At 42.4% G+C, this 18,521-nt stretch overlaps 1 protein-coding gene across 1 annotated transcript; it reads right to left on the bottom strand.

Annotated features, from left to right (window-relative positions):
• Positions 1–11,729: 11,729 nt before the first annotated feature.
• LOC137478332 (ovalbumin-related protein Y-like) lies at positions 11,730–18,123 on the bottom strand. The gene is made up of 8 exons (XM_068198137.1): positions 17,999–18,123; positions 16,768–16,952; positions 16,071–16,121; positions 15,337–15,465; positions 14,472–14,589; positions 14,096–14,238; positions 13,606–13,761; positions 11,730–12,829 (listed from the first exon to the last, which is right to left on the bottom strand). Exons 2-8 carry the CDS (start codon positions 16,933–16,935, stop codon positions 12,428–12,430), a joined length of 1,167 nt encoding a protein of 388 aa, XP_068054238.1. The 5' UTR covers positions 16,936–16,952; positions 17,999–18,123; the 3' UTR covers positions 11,730–12,427.
• Positions 18,124–18,521: the final 398 nt, after the last annotated feature.

The raw sequence follows: 18,521 nt of genomic DNA, 5'->3' as shown, positions 1-18,521 counted from the left end.
ACAGCAGAAAAGAACAAAAAAATGTGACAACCTTAATGATGTCACACATAATTAGCATGTATTAGTCAATTCATCAATAATTAATAAATTTGTTATTAAGGTTGTAGTAATAGACCAGAACTCTCTTTCAGTTAGTCCTTTCTGCATGTACAAAATGCAGCCATGCTAGACAGAAGAGATGGGGAGGACAGGACTTAGCCTTTTATTCTTCAAAAAAATGGGGGAAGTAAAGTAAGATGCATATGACAAAACCAATTGAGATTAAAGTCAAAAACAGGAATATTGTATTTGAGAAGCTGGAATATTTATAAAAGATCTTTCTATGAATGTGGTTTTATAGCAAAGTATTTTATTCTCAGGGGTTAACAGCAAAACATAACTCTAGACAAAGTAAAAAATAGTCAGTTCCAAATGTATTTGTGTATGCACTTGCCTTGTATCTCTCAGGTCTTCCATGAGTAACTTAATGGCCTGACAGATGATGAAAGAACTGTGAAATCCAGCTAGAGTGTTCATGGTCTGTGGGACAATCATAATATATAATAGCAAATATATTTCACTTATAAAAGCTATTGTTCTGTATTGAAATAATAGAATGGACAAACAGTTAAGAAACCATTCTGACCTCTGCAAAGCACTGTGTGATTTCTAAAAGCTGGAGGAGAATGGGGGGGAAGACAGGAGAGGGATTTCAAAGTCTGTACGACATAATTCTTTAGAACATATGGGACATAACTGTGATGTCTTCAGCAGGGTAGTCTCCTGTACTGCTGTCAAAAGTTTAGGCAGTGCAGTGTTCTTTGCCTCAGTGTTTTGCAGTGTTTTGCAGTGTTCTTTGCTTCCTTTTGTGAAAATAAATGTGCCGTATAAATCTACATTGCCCTTGATGAGTCATTGTCTGTTAGCGTGTAGCTCAGGAGGGGAGGGGAGGTGGTAACAGACATCAGGAGAGGCAGAAGTGCTTTCTGGGGCTAGGTAGCCAGAAGAAAATCTGACATATGATTAAATAGCAGGAGGTGTGCCTGGATGCCAAATCACAGAGCATGTATCACATGTTGCTTTCCTTGCAAGCTTTGGGCCCACAAAATAATGATTATTAGTTATCCTTCTAAGATGATGATGAAAAAGCTGAAGTGAACATGCCAATGTGGGCATATGCCAGCTACGCTGAACTAGGAGGAGCTGTGGACTCCCTCGAGGGTCTTGGAAAGAGGTCTGGATAGACCAGAGAATTCAGCAATCACCAAATGTATGAAATTTAACAAAAGCAAGTGCAAGATTCTCCATCTGCGATGGGGTGATCCTCAATGCAAGTACAGATTGGGGGATGAGCGGTTATAAACAGCCCTGCATACAGAGATCTGTGGGTTTGGGTCGATGGCAAGATGAGTATGAGTCAACAATGTGTCCTGGTAGCCAAAAGGACCAACCACATACTGGGGTGCATCAGGTTCAGCATCACCAGCTGGTTGAGGGAGGTGATTGACCCTGCCAAAGGCAGAGGACATCTTTAATGTCCCTTGAAGCCCAAACTCTTCTCTGATTCTATGATTTTCCCACTCTACTCTGCACTGATGTGGCCCCACCTCAAGTCCTGTGCAGCTTTGGGCACCCTAATGTAAGAAGGACATCACACTATAAGAGCGTGTACAGAGGAGAGTGACAAAGATGGTGAAAGGCCTTGAGGACAAGAAGAGAAGGCTGAGGGGTGACTTCATCTCAGCCCACAACTTCCTCAATGGGTGCAGTGGAGTGAGAGGTGTTGCTCTCCTCTCTGATGACCTGTGATGGGCCACAAGGAAATGGAACGAAGCTGCATCAAGGGAAGCTCAGACTGGACACTGAGTAAAGGTTCTACATCCAGAGAGTGGTCAGTCACACCCTGAAACAGGCTCCCCAGGGAAGTGCTCACAGCACCCAGTGTGTCAGAGTTCAGTGAGTATCTGGACAATGCTCTTAGTCACATGGTTTATTTGTAGGTAGTCTTGCAAGGCTCAGACACCTGAACTCAGTGATCCTCATAGTTACCTTCCAATATGAGATATTTAATGATTCTTCAAACTTGTGTGTCTTCGCTTAATAAGCTGTTTTCTCACATTGTTTATAGTGCACCCCAGATTTATGCCACCATTTTCAACCCTTATCTTTTTTTTATTCAGAGCCACTTTATGTCCACAAGGGTTTAGTTCTACTACCACAACACGGGTCTCCAATTGCTGCAGGTGAGTGTTGGTCAGTGTATTTAACTCAGTGAAATCTGCCTTTCAAATGTCCTTCAAGACTCTCTGCTAAATAACCATGATTCCCATTCCCTTATTCTGGTCTTGGATTACACATGTGTAATACATGGATTACAGAAGTGTCCAGACCTGTATCACAAGTCCAGCTCATCTCATATGGCCTGAATTTTAGGACCTACAAACATATTCAGGAAGAAGCTGCACTTTTGTTAGTGATCATTTTTTTTCCCACACTATCACACTGCAGGAATAGAATAAAAATTATCCCAGTGTTTTTTTTAATCTGGTGAGTTTGACTTCTGTGTAGTGTCCTGGTTCCAGATCTTCAGAACAGCTTTGTAAGCATTTTATGCAGAGCTTTGTTCCATAAGTTATACAAAAATCATGTTTTCTCTCCAAGAATTGGAGTTTCATTGTCAGAACACACACACAATAAGCAAACACATGGAGGATAATAAGCTCTGCTGTGATCATGTTTGATAAAGGCAGGCTGTGTTCTTTATGAGGGGTCTGGTGTGGTTTTCTGTGCTCAGACTGGGAGTTAATGCAAGGCCAGTTTTAAGTAACAGAATATACCCATGAGCAAATGAAGAACAGGATCAGAGCAGATTAACAGCATAACATCAACCCTAAAAGGTCTTTTACAGTCTGCTTGACATGAAGTCTAAAGTAAGCAAACCTTCCTGCACTTGGAAGACTACTTGGGAGAGCTGGCAATGGATTGTCCTGCCCAGCACAGCTGTGCAAGCAGTACAAACAGTTCAGTCACACATCCTTGTTTGACAATGCTTGTCCCAAGAAAGAGGTCAGCTAAGACTTTGTTGCCCTTTCCTCTGCCAGGAATTTCATTGTGAAGCTGTCCCTAAACCAACAGACTCTTGAGTACCTGAGCTTTCAACAACTGACAGTGTAAAACATACTTCTTATCCAAAAGGATATGAAGTCCAGGTCAGCTCACAGAAAAAGCCTCTCATCCAATCACAAAAACCTACTCAGAACTCGGGATTCTGTCCTTGATCCTGTTCTTTTGCCAGTAGAAAGCAGTATATTAATTGTTTTGTGTTTGTCTTCATTCCACATTGTGACTCTAGAAGCTGGCTTTCAGTCAGGGACAGAGGCAGTCAGTCACAGAGAGATTTACTGATTGCAGCTGACTGTCTAACGTGTTACCATTGCACACCTAGGTTCTGCAGCTATCAATGATGGTTTCTCTCTTCATTGTTCTGTGCTTCTGTTTTTTCCCCAGTACAAAGCAAATGAAGTATCTGGTCAAGTTCCTTCAGACAGGCGTCCATAGCCCACCTGGCTCCTTTCTGCAACAGCTCTATGCCATTGGAGATGTTCACTGTTGCCTGCAGTGCTGCCTCTCACAGACAGTGATAGGGCATTTGTCATTGCTCTTAACTGTCATTGCAATATCCCGTATGACATCTTACATCCCTTTATTCATTTGAAACTGACACAGGCTTAGACTTCATTGTACAGATGATGATTTCCTACTGCTCCCCCTGACATAGGCTGATGTGACCTTCATGGCATAATTTTCAATGATCACATCCCACAGGCCAGCAATGGGTTGGATGGGAGTCTTTGACTCAGAACTTGAAAACTATCCTCACTCTGGTTGAATGAGTTTTAGCCTCACATACATGCAAAGCCTTTGCCTTGCTTCCATACATGCCACATATCTTTCTGTGGAAGCAACGTGTGTCTGATGATAAAGGTGCCTTCATTCTGTCCAAGGTCAAATGCAAAAAGCAAGTGTACAAGAGTTGAAAGCAAGGAGAGTCCACCAGGCAGGAATGTAGAAGCTTTCACCATGCATGCAGGGATGGAATCTAAAAAGCAAAAATTGTGCTGGAGGGAAAACCGACAAGGATGTGAAGGACAGTAAGAAAAGATTTTTTAGGTACAAAAGCAAAATGAAGACTAAAGAAAAGTCTGGATGATTGGAGAAGGTTCCTAATGATTTGAAAAACTGACTAATTTTCAGAAAGGAAAAGGAGGAGAATTGAGGAGATTACAGATCTCCGCAGTCACTGAAAAGGTATAGTGCACTCCTGCAAAGCACTGAGGTATAGTAGTCATTATGATCTGTGTCAAAAAAGACACAGTCTCTAAGGTACTGCTTAAAATACCATTTATTGCAGCTAACATTGAAAGGAAAAAGAGGATAATTTTTATTGTCATTCACTACAACTACCTGAAAGGAGGTTGTAGCTAGGTGAGGGTCAGCCTCTTCTTCCAGGTAACTAGCAATAGGACAAGAGGACATACTCTTAAGCTCCACCAGGGGAGATTTAGGTTGGATATTAGGAAGAAATTATTCACAGAAAAGGTGATTGGGCATTGGAATGAGCTGCTCAGGGAGGTGGTGGAACCACCGTCTCTGGAGGAGTTTAAGAAAAATGGCACTCAGTGCCATGGTCTAGTTGACATGTTGGTCTTAGGTCATAGGTTGGACTTGATCATCTCAAAGGTCTTTTCCAACCTAGTTGATTCTGTGATTCCCTTAGCTGCAGGGAACTCCAAGCTGTGTAGTGTTGGAAAGATCACCAGTCAAGGAATGGCATGCAGTTCAAGTCTCATCTACGGAGATAGGTGTTCACTGACACTTTGGTCTTTAGAGCTCTTGCAGGAATTTTTAAAGAAGAAAACAAAGTATTTCTTCTGGAAAACAGAAGGATGTTCACAAGAAAAGTTGCTGCTTCACTTTATGATAAATGCAAGGAGGCAGGGGGTGCAGTCACTCATGCCAAGTGGGAGCTACCGACAGGTTCCTCCCTTCTGACTTGCACACAAAGTTCATGCTGCAGCCCAGGGTGATGTACAGGACAGCACAGGATGGGGAGCCAACCTCCACGCTCAGCAAGCTCAGGCCTGTGCCTTCTCCTGTCAAATACTATGTGGGTCACTAATGCCCTGGTGTACAATTGTATTCGAGCTCAAATCCCTGCAGAAGGCTTCCAAGCAAAGCCTCCTTGGAACATTTTGAGACACATGAAGGAATAAAAGATGATGGGGAAAACCAGCACAGATTTACCAAGAGCAAATCTCTCCTGATGAACATCATTGGCATCTAGGATGGGACAGCTTGTTGTATAAACAAAGGGAGAGAAGAGGATATTGTACACCTGACATGAGTAAGGTCTTCAGGATGATCTCCCATAATATCCTTGTAATCACGTAGGAGAGCTATAGCCTGAGTAAACAGGCAATATTTTGGGTGGAAAGCTGTCTGCACTGAGAGAAGCAGCCGGAGCAGGGCTGCTCCATGAGGACAGTGAGTTGGGCCAAGAGTCAGCCCCCAGGGAGGGCAGTGCCCTCACCATTGGGTGCCACACCACAATATGTGACCACAGGGAAGCAGAACCAAATGTCAGTGACAGGGTCCATCAGCATCCATGGACACAGCAAGAGGAGAACCAGGGCCACGGTCCATTTCCAGAGCGTAGGATTAGGGAGCAACAAGAGCTGGTTGCTGCCTGTGGAATGAGAGGCTCGCTGACCAGGGCCCAGGCCCATAGCACCTGAGCAAGGGAAACAGGACAGACCCTGAAAGGGTGACAGGTCCAACCAAGCCTTCAGAACATGAGGCAATATAAGTGACAGGGCATGTCCAAAGCCAGGTTGGGAAGTCTCTCCACAAGTGAGGGCTGCAATCAGATCCAGTGACTATGAGGCAGGTCAGTAGTGACAGAGAAAGGTTCAAGTTCAAGCCAGGAAATGAGTGCACAAGTTGTTCTCAAGCAGGCCATGGCCAAGCAGGGCAGGACTGAGGGGAACAGGAGAGCAGCCCCTGATGTGGTGCCGCTGGGGTAGGGGCTGATGGCCCAGGGTGGGGATAGCATGGGATCCTGGGCTTCGGGCAGGTGGGAGAGGAAGATCAAGGCCACTGAGGGCTTCTAGTGCAGCCTCCCCTCTGAGGACAGCATGCCCTTGCTCCTTATGGAGACCTGCTCTCGGGAGGGACTCACTTCAGAGTGACTCAGTGGGGTGTTAGGGGGCTGTTTCAGGGGATGCAGAGCTGGCACAAGGGCAGTGGATAGGAAATGGACATGGCACGAGAGGTCAAGAACTGAGTGAGATGGTCAGGCCACCCCAACAGGCCCCAGAGGCTGGCCAGGAACAAGCCAGGAAGGATGGTCTGTCTGGATGGAAGGGAATTCACTCAGGAGCCTGGCTGTGGTGAGTAATGAGTGAGTACTTTGTGGAGATCAGAAGGTTGTAAGGACAAGGCTCTGTGTGACCGGAGACTCAGGCTCCTCGGTGCTTGGCAGAGGGCTCAGGCAGGACTGAGCTCGCTGTCAGGGAGCAGCAAGAGCCAGCTTTTCATGAAGAGAAACAAACCAGGAGGCAAGGGGGATGCCACAGCTGGAGGCTCAGCAGCCAGGGCTCAGCAGCTGAGCAGAGCAGGCCCGGAGGCCACGGGCACTCCAGATCCTAAGGCAACGTCATGGCTATGAGGCAGGCGCAAAGACAACATTGACCACAAAATCAATTCACACTGCAGAGGTAGGTCCAGGTCCAGTGATCACAAGCCAGGGCCAAGGTCACATTAGGAGTCCTTGGCCAGGAATGGGCACAGCTGTGTTTGAGCTGGAGAGTGATACACCACTGATGTAATTCAGACGGGAACTGAAAGTCCAGAACACAGCTTAGAGCTCCTGGGGTCACAGGTGTGGGAGAGGCTACAGGTATGGCTGAGTAGGACTATTACAAATTCATTAGTGCATTCTGTCATACACTTATGCGCAAAAGAGATGGGCCTGGAGTCAAGGCTACAAGGCTTTGAGGTCTGACAGGAGGTAGAACTGGAGACAGGAACCTGCAGTGTACTTCAGTGCTATGTCTAGGCTGAAGTAAGTTTCTGTTGTGGGCAACAGCTTTGACTTGGGGAATTTCACTTAATTTCTTGCTGTTTAACATTAAATTTTTGTTATTTATTCAGGAGCTGACAAAAATCAATGTAATAAACTATGAAACAAACAGACCTTTCATCCTGCTTCCCCGCATTTCACTTCAATACAAAAAGTCTCCTCTTACGCTTACTAGTTTCAGCTTCATTGTTACATGCAGTGCTCATCAGTCCCTTTGGTGAAGCAGCAAGCAATGGAAGAAGTTGTGATTGGTGTATAACTGTTCATATCTGCCAGATGCTGCTGCTCACATTTATCCTGTGCTCTAGTCTGCTTCAGGAGCTGCAGTTCCACAGGGATGTCCTTGCTGCAGCATCAGTGACCAGCAGGCTGCAGTTCCTCTGGAGTGTCACTGCCCTGGCATGAGCTGCCTGTGGCTGCAATGCCCCAGACGTGATTCCCAAGTGTATGCCTTCAGCTGTGCTCATTATAACATCCCCTTCTTATTAACATCCCCATGTCTTCTTGCTTTTGTTTCTCCAAGCACATCTGTCACATGTCTCTGTCCACTCTTTCTTAATTACACTCGAGCAGAGGTGCTGTATGCTCCTCTGGCCAGAGATTTGGCATACAATGAGTTCTTTTTATTCATTACAGGGTCTGCTGCAACTGACCAAGGACAGTTCATGTCCTCCTCTCTCAAATGGTGCCAGCACCCAATACAGGCTCCAGACCCATGTGCAGCAGGTGTTGCAGAAATCTCCTGCTCAAGCTGGTTGTGCTTTCAGGGTCCTAACACTGGCTGTTGTCAGTCCTGGAACTTAAATAGTTGGTGGTATTTTCTGTATATTTATTACCTCTCAATCGATTTCTCTTCAATGGTTTTGTCCAGTTTCCCTTTAAAATCATGTGCAATTTTATCATCTTCCACATTCTTTGACCATTAATTCCATCATTCAGCTGTTTGTTGTCAGCTACCTCTATGTGCTGTGGTTTTTTAGCTGCTTTCTGCTAACCTCTTTTAACGCCATTAAGTTCCAGTGTCAGAAGATATACCAAATAGCCGACCTCTGTCACTGCCTCCATAACAGTCAGGACTTCAGAAATCTCTGCTTTTGAGATTATCCCTCTCCTAAAGAGTTTGACTGTGTGGGCTCAGGGACATGCAAAGCAGCTTCCAAGCCTTGAATCAGGGCACTGTTTGTGGCAGAGTTGTGAGATGCCTCCATGGGGGTCTACATCCCCCTCACTCAAGAGAATTTAAGTGGAGTCTCTTGACTGGCCCTTGCTAGTTTGCCTGCCTTTGCCTGGCCATGAACCTCAGCAAGATGGATACTGCAAGTGTTCATTTTGGACACTAGTAAGAAAATTATTAAAGTGCATTTTATTGGAAATTACATGAGAGGAGGAAAGGAAAGAGCATAGACAATTTCATGTCCCTTCCAGTAGCCAGATCCCGAAGCGGTGCAGCATTGGATGGATCTTTATTCAGGTAACAGCACACTGTGCATATCCCATGCATGCAGAGGTTCACTGGTGGTGTGATCTTTACACTTTTATAGTTATGTTCTGTTTATCATTTCTACTGATGAATGAGAGTGTACAGAAAAATGCTTCTTCACTTCAAGATAAAGACAAGGACACGCCAGCAATATCATCACAGGGTGCCAGTTCAGGACCATCTGTGAGGTTCTCCATTATGATTAGCAGATGAAGTTTCGCCCCCAGCCACATGATATGTTCAGCACTGTGTAGTCCCGGACACTAAGCAGTATGTTCAGCATAAATTAACACAAAACTGCCCACACTGATCAGCCTGATCAGACCCATTTTTATGTGGTCACTAACTCTTCAATGTACAATAGTGCTATGGTTAGGAGCACTACAGACCCTGATTTGTGGGTTTAACCTGCAGGCTTGATATTTGACCTGCCACATTCCCACAGGCTTGTTTGGCAATCACGGGACTGTAGCAGTAGTGTAGGGAACTGCAGCATCTAATATCTTATGGGGAGAGCACCTGCCCTTCTGGTCTTGTTGTCACCTCCTGCTGTTAATCCCCTCTTCTTGCCAAGCTGCCCCACCCTTGCTGCTTTTTGACAATTCCCTCTCTGCTGTCCCTTTTCCCTATTGATAAATCTTAGCTCACTAGCCACAGGAAAGAGAGAGCTCTGCTCTGTGTCAATGCCTTTCTAGCAGACATGTAGCTTTCAGTTTGATTCAGCATGCTGCGCTTTCTCAAATACCATTTGGGAGCCCAGGACAGCTCTGCCCTGGAGTCCAGGGGCTTCTCTGCACTTCATCTAGTGACTATGGTTATAGCATAATGCCTGCTAAATCTTGTGCCTTCAGCCATGGATTTGGTTTGCTTAGGAGACAGCAGGCCTCTCTCATAAGTCATTTATACAGAGGTATGTGGAATAGTCTCTGAAATTTATATTCCCCAAAGGGCAGGGAAGATATGTCACCTCCAGCCCTTCCCCAAACGATATAAGAAGGAAAGGCACACTTAGTTCACACAGCATTTCAAATGCTGTCCTGTGTGTGTCTGTTTTTGTTCCACAGACCTTTGGCAGTACAGTAAATCCAGAACAACATGGCACATGTGAAAATGGAGTGTAGTGAATGGACATACAACAGTTCATGGACATACCAGCTTCAATGATGCTGCCAGGGAACAAGGGCTGCAGGACTTTGTGGGAGCTGGGATTCGTGTTATTAAACTCTTACCAGACTTCAGAGCCAGGAAAGAGCGGGCAGAGTTTGCTCTCCTCGTGGCTACTCTTCCCTTATCCCTTTGTAACACCCTCCACGCTGATCTTTTTGGAATTGCTTTCCATGGGAGCTGCAGCAGCCACACTGACCATGGCAGAGCCTTTGCAGCAAGTCCTGCCAGCCCAGACCAGCACTGCACAAGTGCAGTACTGGGCCCAGCCATTGATACAGGGGTATGGATCTTATTCAACCTCGCTGAATCTGCACTTCTACCTCTCCTTTTAGCCTCTTTAGAGGATGGTTTCTCTTTCATAAACAAAACAGCTACATCCATTCTACAGTGGTTGACCATGATATTTTTTCCAGGACACAGAAGCATTTTAAAATGCCTCTGATCTTTCACCAAATAATGTTTCTGTCTTTTTCTTCAAAAATTACTGAGTTTCAAGCCCATTGCCACTGGTTTACATTTTCAGTATATTGATCATAATCATCTGCTTGCACAAAAATTAAGAGCTAAATTGGAACCTACGTTAAGATCCCAGACCTAGTTTTCCCAGACCTTCTCTGTCAGAAGACTTGAGACATAATTTTGTGTCCCTAGTGACACCTAATGGCCCAATGTAAAATGAGTCAAATAGTTCTGTTTCACAGTGAGGACATTAAGTGGACCTCTTTCACATGTAGTTTTAGGAAATCATTTACCATTTAATTCATCTTAATTTTGTTACCATTGATTTTCTCCATTTCTCTTCTTTAAAATAATCATCAAGCAAAGGAACAATTAAACAAGAGAATTGTTGTTTTTTTATATTCATGTTCTGTAATTCAATAAATATTAATTTTATTTTCATTATACCTAGAAAGTGCAGTGTCAGATATGCTTGTTTCAGTTTAATAACAGATCTATAATTGTTTATAAACTTTCACTCTCTGCTTCTTAGAACAGTATTTTATAAATCCCGCCCTTTTCTTTTTTTCTTTAGTTGTAGCAAAACTCTCTTGGCTGCCTTAGGTTTTAAGGGAAGCAGAACATAATATACATAGTAATCCTTGAAATAGCATAAGTAAGAACACGTTTTTACTTGAATACTTCTGTTTACCATGTCTAATCCCTTACAACTGTCCTGGGAAGACCAGTATTTGCAGTACTTCCATAGGCTTCATAGCAGCCAAGATACATTTCCCTGTAGTCAGCATGATCATTTCAAGTTATATTTAATACTTACTTCAAAAATGTTTGAGACAGCTCCAAATACTGCCAAGTGTCTCCCTTTTCTAAGCACTTTTTTAAGTACTGTGATTTGCAGTTCTGCACGTGTATGCCAGCAGAAGGAAGATTGCTTAAGTCAGTGATTAACACTAACATTAAAGTCTTTCAATTGGATAAACTGCAACCTGAAAAGCCTTCCCCCTAAAGACTCTGAAATAGGAAATAATATCTCTAGGGGATTATGTTATCAAAAGGCAGTAACAAAGATTTTCTCACATGGTTCTTGTGGGTATTAGACAGCTGAAGCAGTCTACCTTTTAAGAAAAATAGCAATCCACCTTTCCTCATGTTTTTGAAGTTGCATCTCTTAGGCATCACCTCAATGTATTTCCTGAGGACGATTAGAGGAAATATTTTAAAACTATCTGGAAATACAATAGCAGATTAAAAACCTGAGTTGTTTGATATGTCATATAGAGATGAGCGTAAGGTAAAAATAGGAGCTGTAGGACTTACCTTGCTTAAATTCAGAATTTTAGGGGAAAAAATGTTAAGCTCTTGAATGACTTCATATATGGATACATTCTGGTTTTGAAAATAGTATATAAATCCTAGTCTAAATGCATTCTATCAGTAACCACAATCCACTATATCATATATTCTGGTTGCGTGGTGCAGTAACACAGAACAGGTAGAGACATGTTTAGTTTGCAATGCTTTTATTAGAATAAATAGAAGGACCAACAATTGACATTCACAAAATCAATGACATGTCATGGGAATGAAGATGGAAAATTGTGTCAGTCAGGAAGGTGTTGTGTTTGGAAATGATGATTTAAGAAGAAATGGTAAACCTTCTGTATGCCCCCTCAGAACAACACCTTAGCCTTACAGTATGTGCAGCACAAAGAAGCACAAATGCATTACTCAAGGAAGAATGATTTGCTGAAATTAAGAACTTCATCTGCAAGTTGTCCAGGCATCAATTCGAGGATGGTTGCCCAACAAGTTTAACAGAGAGGAACAGGATTATTCTAAAAGCTGTGTTTATTTCAGAGAACTCCTGTAGAAAAACCAGACTCTCAATATCAGTGTCAGAATTTCTCACAAGAATCAAAACACTGGTCCTGAATCTCAAGTTATTCAATCACAATGGAAAATACTTCTAAGCTACCTCTTGAAGTTCTCATTTATTCCTGGATATAAGTCCTAAGTACAACTTGTATAAGCAGAAATATCTGCACCCAAAGATCTGAAAAGTCACACACTTCTTCAGGAATATCTCCCTAGATATTAATGGCTTTCCACTTAGAGATAGTGATGAGATTATACTACAATACTAGAGTAAAGGGAGTTTGTTTCTTAGGGGTAGGCAAGCATTATTTCCAGCCCTTTTCTCCTTAGGGAGAACAATATCTACCAAAGAGGAGGATCATGTCACTTGGATTGTGTTTGATCAAGAAAAGAAACGGGTGGTCGGCCCTGAACTCTTCAAACTCAGAGGAATGTTGGATGTCCCCAGTCACAACCTCTGAGCCAGCCTCCTCAGTGCCCTCTTCAGTGACTTCCATGTATGCCTCATGCATGGCCTCAGATACCCTCAGGCTCTCTGCTGAAGAGATGCCAGAGAGGTTGGCCGAGGGGCTGAACACATCAGTCATACCCAAGGATGTCAGGACAGATGTGAGGTTATATTTCTCCTCAATCTTCATGCGTGGGAGGTACACTTTTACTCTCCTCTTTTCCATCACCTTGGGACTGGTCCATTCCAGGAGTTTTTCATAGCTGATTTTGTTCTCAAGCTGCAAAGAGAAGCAGGGAATGAAATGTCTGAGACAAAAGTTCAAGGGCCTTAAAAGCTGTGTTTTTACCACCTGTTACTGGCTTTTTCCATTTACTTTAGGAACACAATAGAACAGATACTTGTTCTTAAATGCACTTGTTTATCCTGTGTGCTTCCTCCTGACTATGGGGCCTATATCATCTGTCTGTCTTGAGGAAGTTCCTCAAACCTTTTTCATCTGAAAATTTCTTCATCAGATCAAGTCTTTTTTGTAAAAGTACAGTTTTTGAAAACATCAAATCAAATTTGCTCTAAATCTGCTCCTCTTGGAAGATATTTTATTGATCCCTTTCCACAACTTTATTCCTTCCTAATATTACTTTTACAATTTTCCTTTTAGTTAGTTCTTGGAATGCTTTCTTCTTCACTTTCATTTTTTATTTCCCCTAGGATAAAATTTTCTTCTTTAGCAAACATTTGAAATCACTCACAGTGACAAAAATCCTGCTACCTTGCCTGCCTCTGATACCTGATGGAGATTGGTGCACATAGCAACATCCTCTTCTGCAGGGCTACAGCAGCACTACACTGCTTTACCTTCATTCTGTAAAACTGAGCTCAGGAGTCTCTTAAGAGGCTCTTGCCTGAGCACCTGGGCAGATTTTGTGCTCCCCTGCCTGCCCAGCACAGCCGTGGGTGGGGGGCAGCTGCAATGTCAATGGGCAGCAAAAGGTCTGACAGCAGCCAAGCCCCACTGAAGTCATAACTCTTCTGCTTGCCCTGCCAGGGCTGTACCTGTGCCAGGCCAGAGATGTCATCAGGCAGCAGCACCAACAGGCTCAGCTCTCCACTGGCATACGGAAGCTCCAGGACCTTAATTTTGTCTTCAGCCACTCTTGCCACTCTGAAGGTGCTGTTCTGACACATCATTTGCACGGGTCTGCTCTCTTGCTGCAAAAACAAAAATGTGAGATGATGCGATGTGGGAGCAATCTTTTTCTTTGGTCAGACAAATGTACAAGGCCTTTGAAGGGACAGGACTCAATCTTCAATCATGCTGCCTTTGGAGAGGAGCTGTGTCCCCATTTTCCTCTCTTGCCTGCTTGTGTGCCTTGGAAGCCTCGTCAGACACAAATCTTGCAAGCACTAATTGGCTTTAGGTCCACTCACTGGCAATGATGGACTCCAATAAATCACCCAACCTGTGACAGGTATTTGTAGCACCCAGACTCCTGGCTGTGTGCCAACAGGTGCCCTGGCTAGAGGTGCATCCGTACCCTCCTACCTCGGTCACGTTGAAAGGCTCTTCCCGAGTGTGCTCTTCTTTAAATGCAGTTTTCCATATCCCTTTGAAGTAAATGACATTCACAAAGACCAGCGCAGTATTGAGATCAACAGAGTCTGACACAAGGAAGTCTTGGATCCGTCCTTTAAGAAATAGACAGGACAGAGAGAGGTAAGATACAGCTCCTCTGGTGTGCACAAATCTCTGAGATTGGGTGAGGGTGGGGGTTCCTGCTTTGTGGAGTTTAATTTTCATAGTAATAAGCAACCTGCACTTGCTTGACCCATCTTTTCTAGAGGTTATGAGGAGAGGAAGACAAGGATATAGTTTATGGTGGGTGAGGGAAAATGCCTGTTACCCATTTTTCAGCCCTTACCATTTGTCTCTTTCTCCACCCAGGAATTGATGAGCTGTCTTGCTTCGTCTGCAGCTGTTTTGAAGTTAACTTCTTCCAGCTCTGCTCTGTAGAATTTCTTTGCACACTTTACATATTCCTATAAGCAGAAGGGTTACAGTCGTCAGACTGATGAGAACTTGGAATTATATGGATGTGAAGATTGTGAAATAAAGCAAAATGTTTTAAGGAGCAGTGAATGTTTACTCCTGGTTTTTAAAATCAGACACTGAACATGTCAGTCACATCTGTCTTCCTGTAACTGAATCTTAAAGCTGTACAAGAAAGACTGCTTCACATATATAGGTCTGGCACTTTTTGATGAGACAGGGTTTCAAGTGAAAATTTTGATATATTCCCTTTGTTTTGCCAAAACAGTTTCAGTTTAACAAACATTTCTAAGGGCAGACAATGTTTGTTTCCTTGTCTTTGTGTTCACTCTTTAGGGTTTTTAATATTGTGTTCTCACATTCTTAGACTTCAAAAGCAAGGCTTCCTTTCACTAGGTAAAAAGAAAATTTCAGTTTTCATTTTTTCAAGTAATAAAGTTTATTTAATTTCCCTTAAAATTACATTTTTCATTACAAGCCTTTTTTCTAGTAAATTAACAGCAATCTTGATTCCTCCCTGCGATTTGCAATTTAGGCATATTTTATGCCATTATATCTTTTGCCTTCATCTAACAGGCACAGAAAAGTCCAAACTCATTCTGTACCAGTTCCCCTCATGGCTCACAAGCACCTCTTCATCAGCACAGAGTGGGCTACTGTTGGTGGTGCATCTCTAGGGCAGAGTCACAGGGGATTTACAGGAAATCTCATGGAAGTCAGTTCACAGTACAACTCACCTGAAGAATAGGGTATGTTTTTTCAATATAGAGTCTGTCAGCAATCCTGAGTGAGTAAGTAGCATTTTGCCTGCTGATGTCCGAGAGGAGATCCTTGAATGATTTGTGGATGTACTCAGCAGTGCCACACTGAGGTGATGACATGAAAAAAGAAGATAGTTTGCATAAAGAAATAAGATCCTAAAGTCTTGTCCCTTTCAGTTAAGAGTGATGCTACAGGGCAGTCTTCCCCCACAGACTGTCACCTTTGGGACAGCTAGTGCTTTGGTGGCGGTGCATTGAACGGGCAAGTTCATCCTTGCCAAGACAAGTCCCCTGAAATGTGCTTTATAAAAGAGGCAGTTGAGTCCCTGCCACTGAGTCTTCTGGGCTCTTCTCTGCTTAGCATCTTCCTGCCCAGCTGAAAATCGAACTGCTGTACCCTGGCTCTAGGTACTGAGCCCTCTTTGCTCATCCCCCAGCAGCACTTGCCTGGAAGACATCCTGGCACCCAAAGCATTCTTCCCACATCATTACTTGTTCTGGTGCAAGATAAGCAACCTGCTGTCTTTCTATGTTTGTTTAAAAACAGGTGAATCACACCCTCCTTCCCTCCCTCCACAGATCCCCTTGGTTTGAGGCCATTACTGTAGTTTTTGTCAGGGTCTGAAACTGCCAGGAGGAGAGACAGAATAATTCTGCTTTTGTTCTGAGGAGAAAATAAGACAGAAAAGAAGACTAAGTTATTTCTCTACCTGGGAGTCAGAAATGTCTCCATCTCCTGTAACATTATCAAAGTGAAGAACCTGCAAGAGAAAATACCAGTGGTAGAAATGAGAAGCATGACCAAAAACAATGTGAATTTGAGATTTACATGTGCTGCTTGTGTAAAAAAACCTGTTGGCTCAGAAAAAAAAATGCTGAGAAAATAGATTAACTAAAAATTCACAGGCAAGCTTGCAACTGGTCTATGCCCTCTGTGACCTTCTTGGAAACTGTAAATACTATTCTTTGCTTAGATTATATTTTTTCCTAGTGAATATATAGAAATCAATTGAGTTACATATTATGCGTTGCTAAAAATAGTCTGTCTTCCTGTCTTTTTGGGATTTATCTTTTATATATATTAAAAAAGAAAGTCTGATTACATTATTTGGAACTTGTCAGAATTTAAAAATCATAAAATTTCCCGATTTATAATCTATTTTGCTATTATCCCTGAGATTTTTTTAATGTTTAAGTCAACTGCCTGTTATATTGAAAATATACACCTTTTTTATTAGTATTTTCTATATGTAACTCTTGATTCAGTTCTCCAGTTTGTGACTTTGGCTTAGTTCTTGTGCATTGAAAGAGGTGGGAATCTCGTCAGTGCATATTTTTCAGTGATGTTACGTAAAAGGAACAAGTAGCACAAGTAGAGGTCACTTTACACCCATGTAAGCACCTTACCTTCTCCATCTGGGATTGAGTCTTACCCCTTGCTCCCATATACACCAGAGCCAGGGTTGAAAGCATGCTCAGGGAGGAAAAGAGCACGTTGTCATTGCTGCGGTGGAATTTCACCTCTTTGAATACGTCAAAACAAAATTCTGCATTTGCTGCGCTGATGGAGCCCATTGTGAAATCCCTGTTGTCTGATGGAAACAGAAAGAGTCTGACTTACTGTGGTGAAATAGGTCAATTGTAATGCAAAAAATTCAGTGCACATGAACCCCAAACTTAGTGCACAGGGGTTTTTCAGCAAACAGAATCCAGTGGTGTGGATTTAAAAGGCAGATATGCTTTTGGATTCATGAGCAATCAAAGTGCTGGACATCTGCCAGCTGTGCATAGGCTGGTGAAAGAAGAAAACACAGACGAGAAAATACAGTGTACAGCTGCTAAAGAACAAAATCCAGGGTACTCTGCCGTATGTATCACGGTCCCTATGGAATCAATATCTTCATGTGACAGTCATCTCCTCATGTGAGATAATTTGAACAACAATGCATCTAACTGTTCCCCTGATAGAATGGATGCTCATTTTCTCTCTAAATTGAACTGATTGTATAGGTGATATAAGGTAGATTTTTTATTATTTACCTGTTCTGCCTACTATTATATTTTAGGCTTTAAGCTCTTTGTTCCCAGCAAAGAAACAGATTCATGAAGCAAATGCTTGTTTTTTTTGTTTTTTTTTTTTGTTGTCATTTATCTTTGAAAATGTAACTATTAAAGATAACACAGAACTGTAGAATGATGGGATCATTTGAACATTCTGCACTCCTTGATTTCATTCAGGGAATATCTTACGTAACCCCTGGAATTCAAACAAATTCAATTTTGTCTTTTAATAGTAAATGAAAAATTAAAGCAATAGAGGAAGAAGAAAGAAAGTCTGTTGTAACTTATCACCAGCTTTTCAATGTGGAAGAGTTAGTAAACAAAACTATAGTTTATAAATACAAACCCTTTGACTTTATGCATGGCAGACTGTGAAACAACAAAAGAACACAGACAATGCATCTGAAGGTAGGTGAAGTTTCTGCAGAAGGCATCCTGTGATAATTAGTTTCTTCTACTGATATTGAAGGCCACAAACATGAGGTTACATCAATATGATTATAAGTATTGTAAAAGACAATTGTTTTTTATCTTACTGATTAGAACTTAAATCATAATCGAAATAAATTATCCTTACCTTATCAGATTCACCAGGGAATGGTATAGCACAGCTTCTCAGCTGTACTTGGGGCAGACTTGACAAACCCCTTGAAATATATTTTGTGTTATTTTGTGACACGCCCCTGCTGCCTGTTCTGTGTTTACCCAATAAAGTGATGGATGGAGCTCAATGTCAGACATGCACTTTTACTTGGAATAAGTCCATTCCTTGAACCAAAAAGAAAAAGAAAAAGCAAAAAAAGCCTGAATGAAATGATTTTAGCTTAAAGTTTCCAAAAAGGAAGGTTTATTCATCATAGCACATGAAACCTTGCAGAAGAGACAGGAGGACATTAAAATGACTGAAGCAAAAATAATGATAAGAGCTATTCATTGGAACTTGAATAGTAAGTATGATTTGGTTGTGGCAGCAAATAGTGTAATATAGCTTGTGAAAATAAAACAAGAAAGAATGGTGAGGAATTCAGTCTTGTAGAATGTCTGTAAGGAATTTTGTCTTATTTTCCTTAATATTACTCTGTCTTGAATAGTGACAGGCC

The sequence above is a fragment of the Anomalospiza imberbis genome, chromosome 1 (genome assembly GCF_031753505.1).
Source record: "Anomalospiza imberbis isolate Cuckoo-Finch-1a 21T00152 chromosome 1, ASM3175350v1, whole genome shotgun sequence".
In the NCBI taxonomy this organism is placed as follows: Eukaryota; Metazoa; Chordata; class Aves; order Passeriformes; family Viduidae; genus Anomalospiza; species Anomalospiza imberbis.
Note: the sequence above shows the minus strand (reverse complement) of the source record. Positions and strands in the feature narration are given on the sequence as shown.

Excerpts from the sequence above, each read along its gene's own strand:
- LOC137478332 (XM_068198137.1), bottom strand. The coding sequence starts at position 16,935 with ATGGGCTCCATCAGCGCAGCAAATGCAGAATTTTGTTTTGACGTATTC. Across the intron at positions 16,122-16,767 it reads CTCAATCCCAGATGGAGAAG|GTTCTTCACTTTGATAATGT; the intron begins GTAAGGTGCTTA and ends TTTCTCTTGCAG. Across the intron at positions 14,590-15,336 it reads AAACATACCCTATTCTTCAG|GAATATGTAAAGTGTGCAAA; the intron begins GTGAGTTGTACT and ends TTCTGCTTATAG.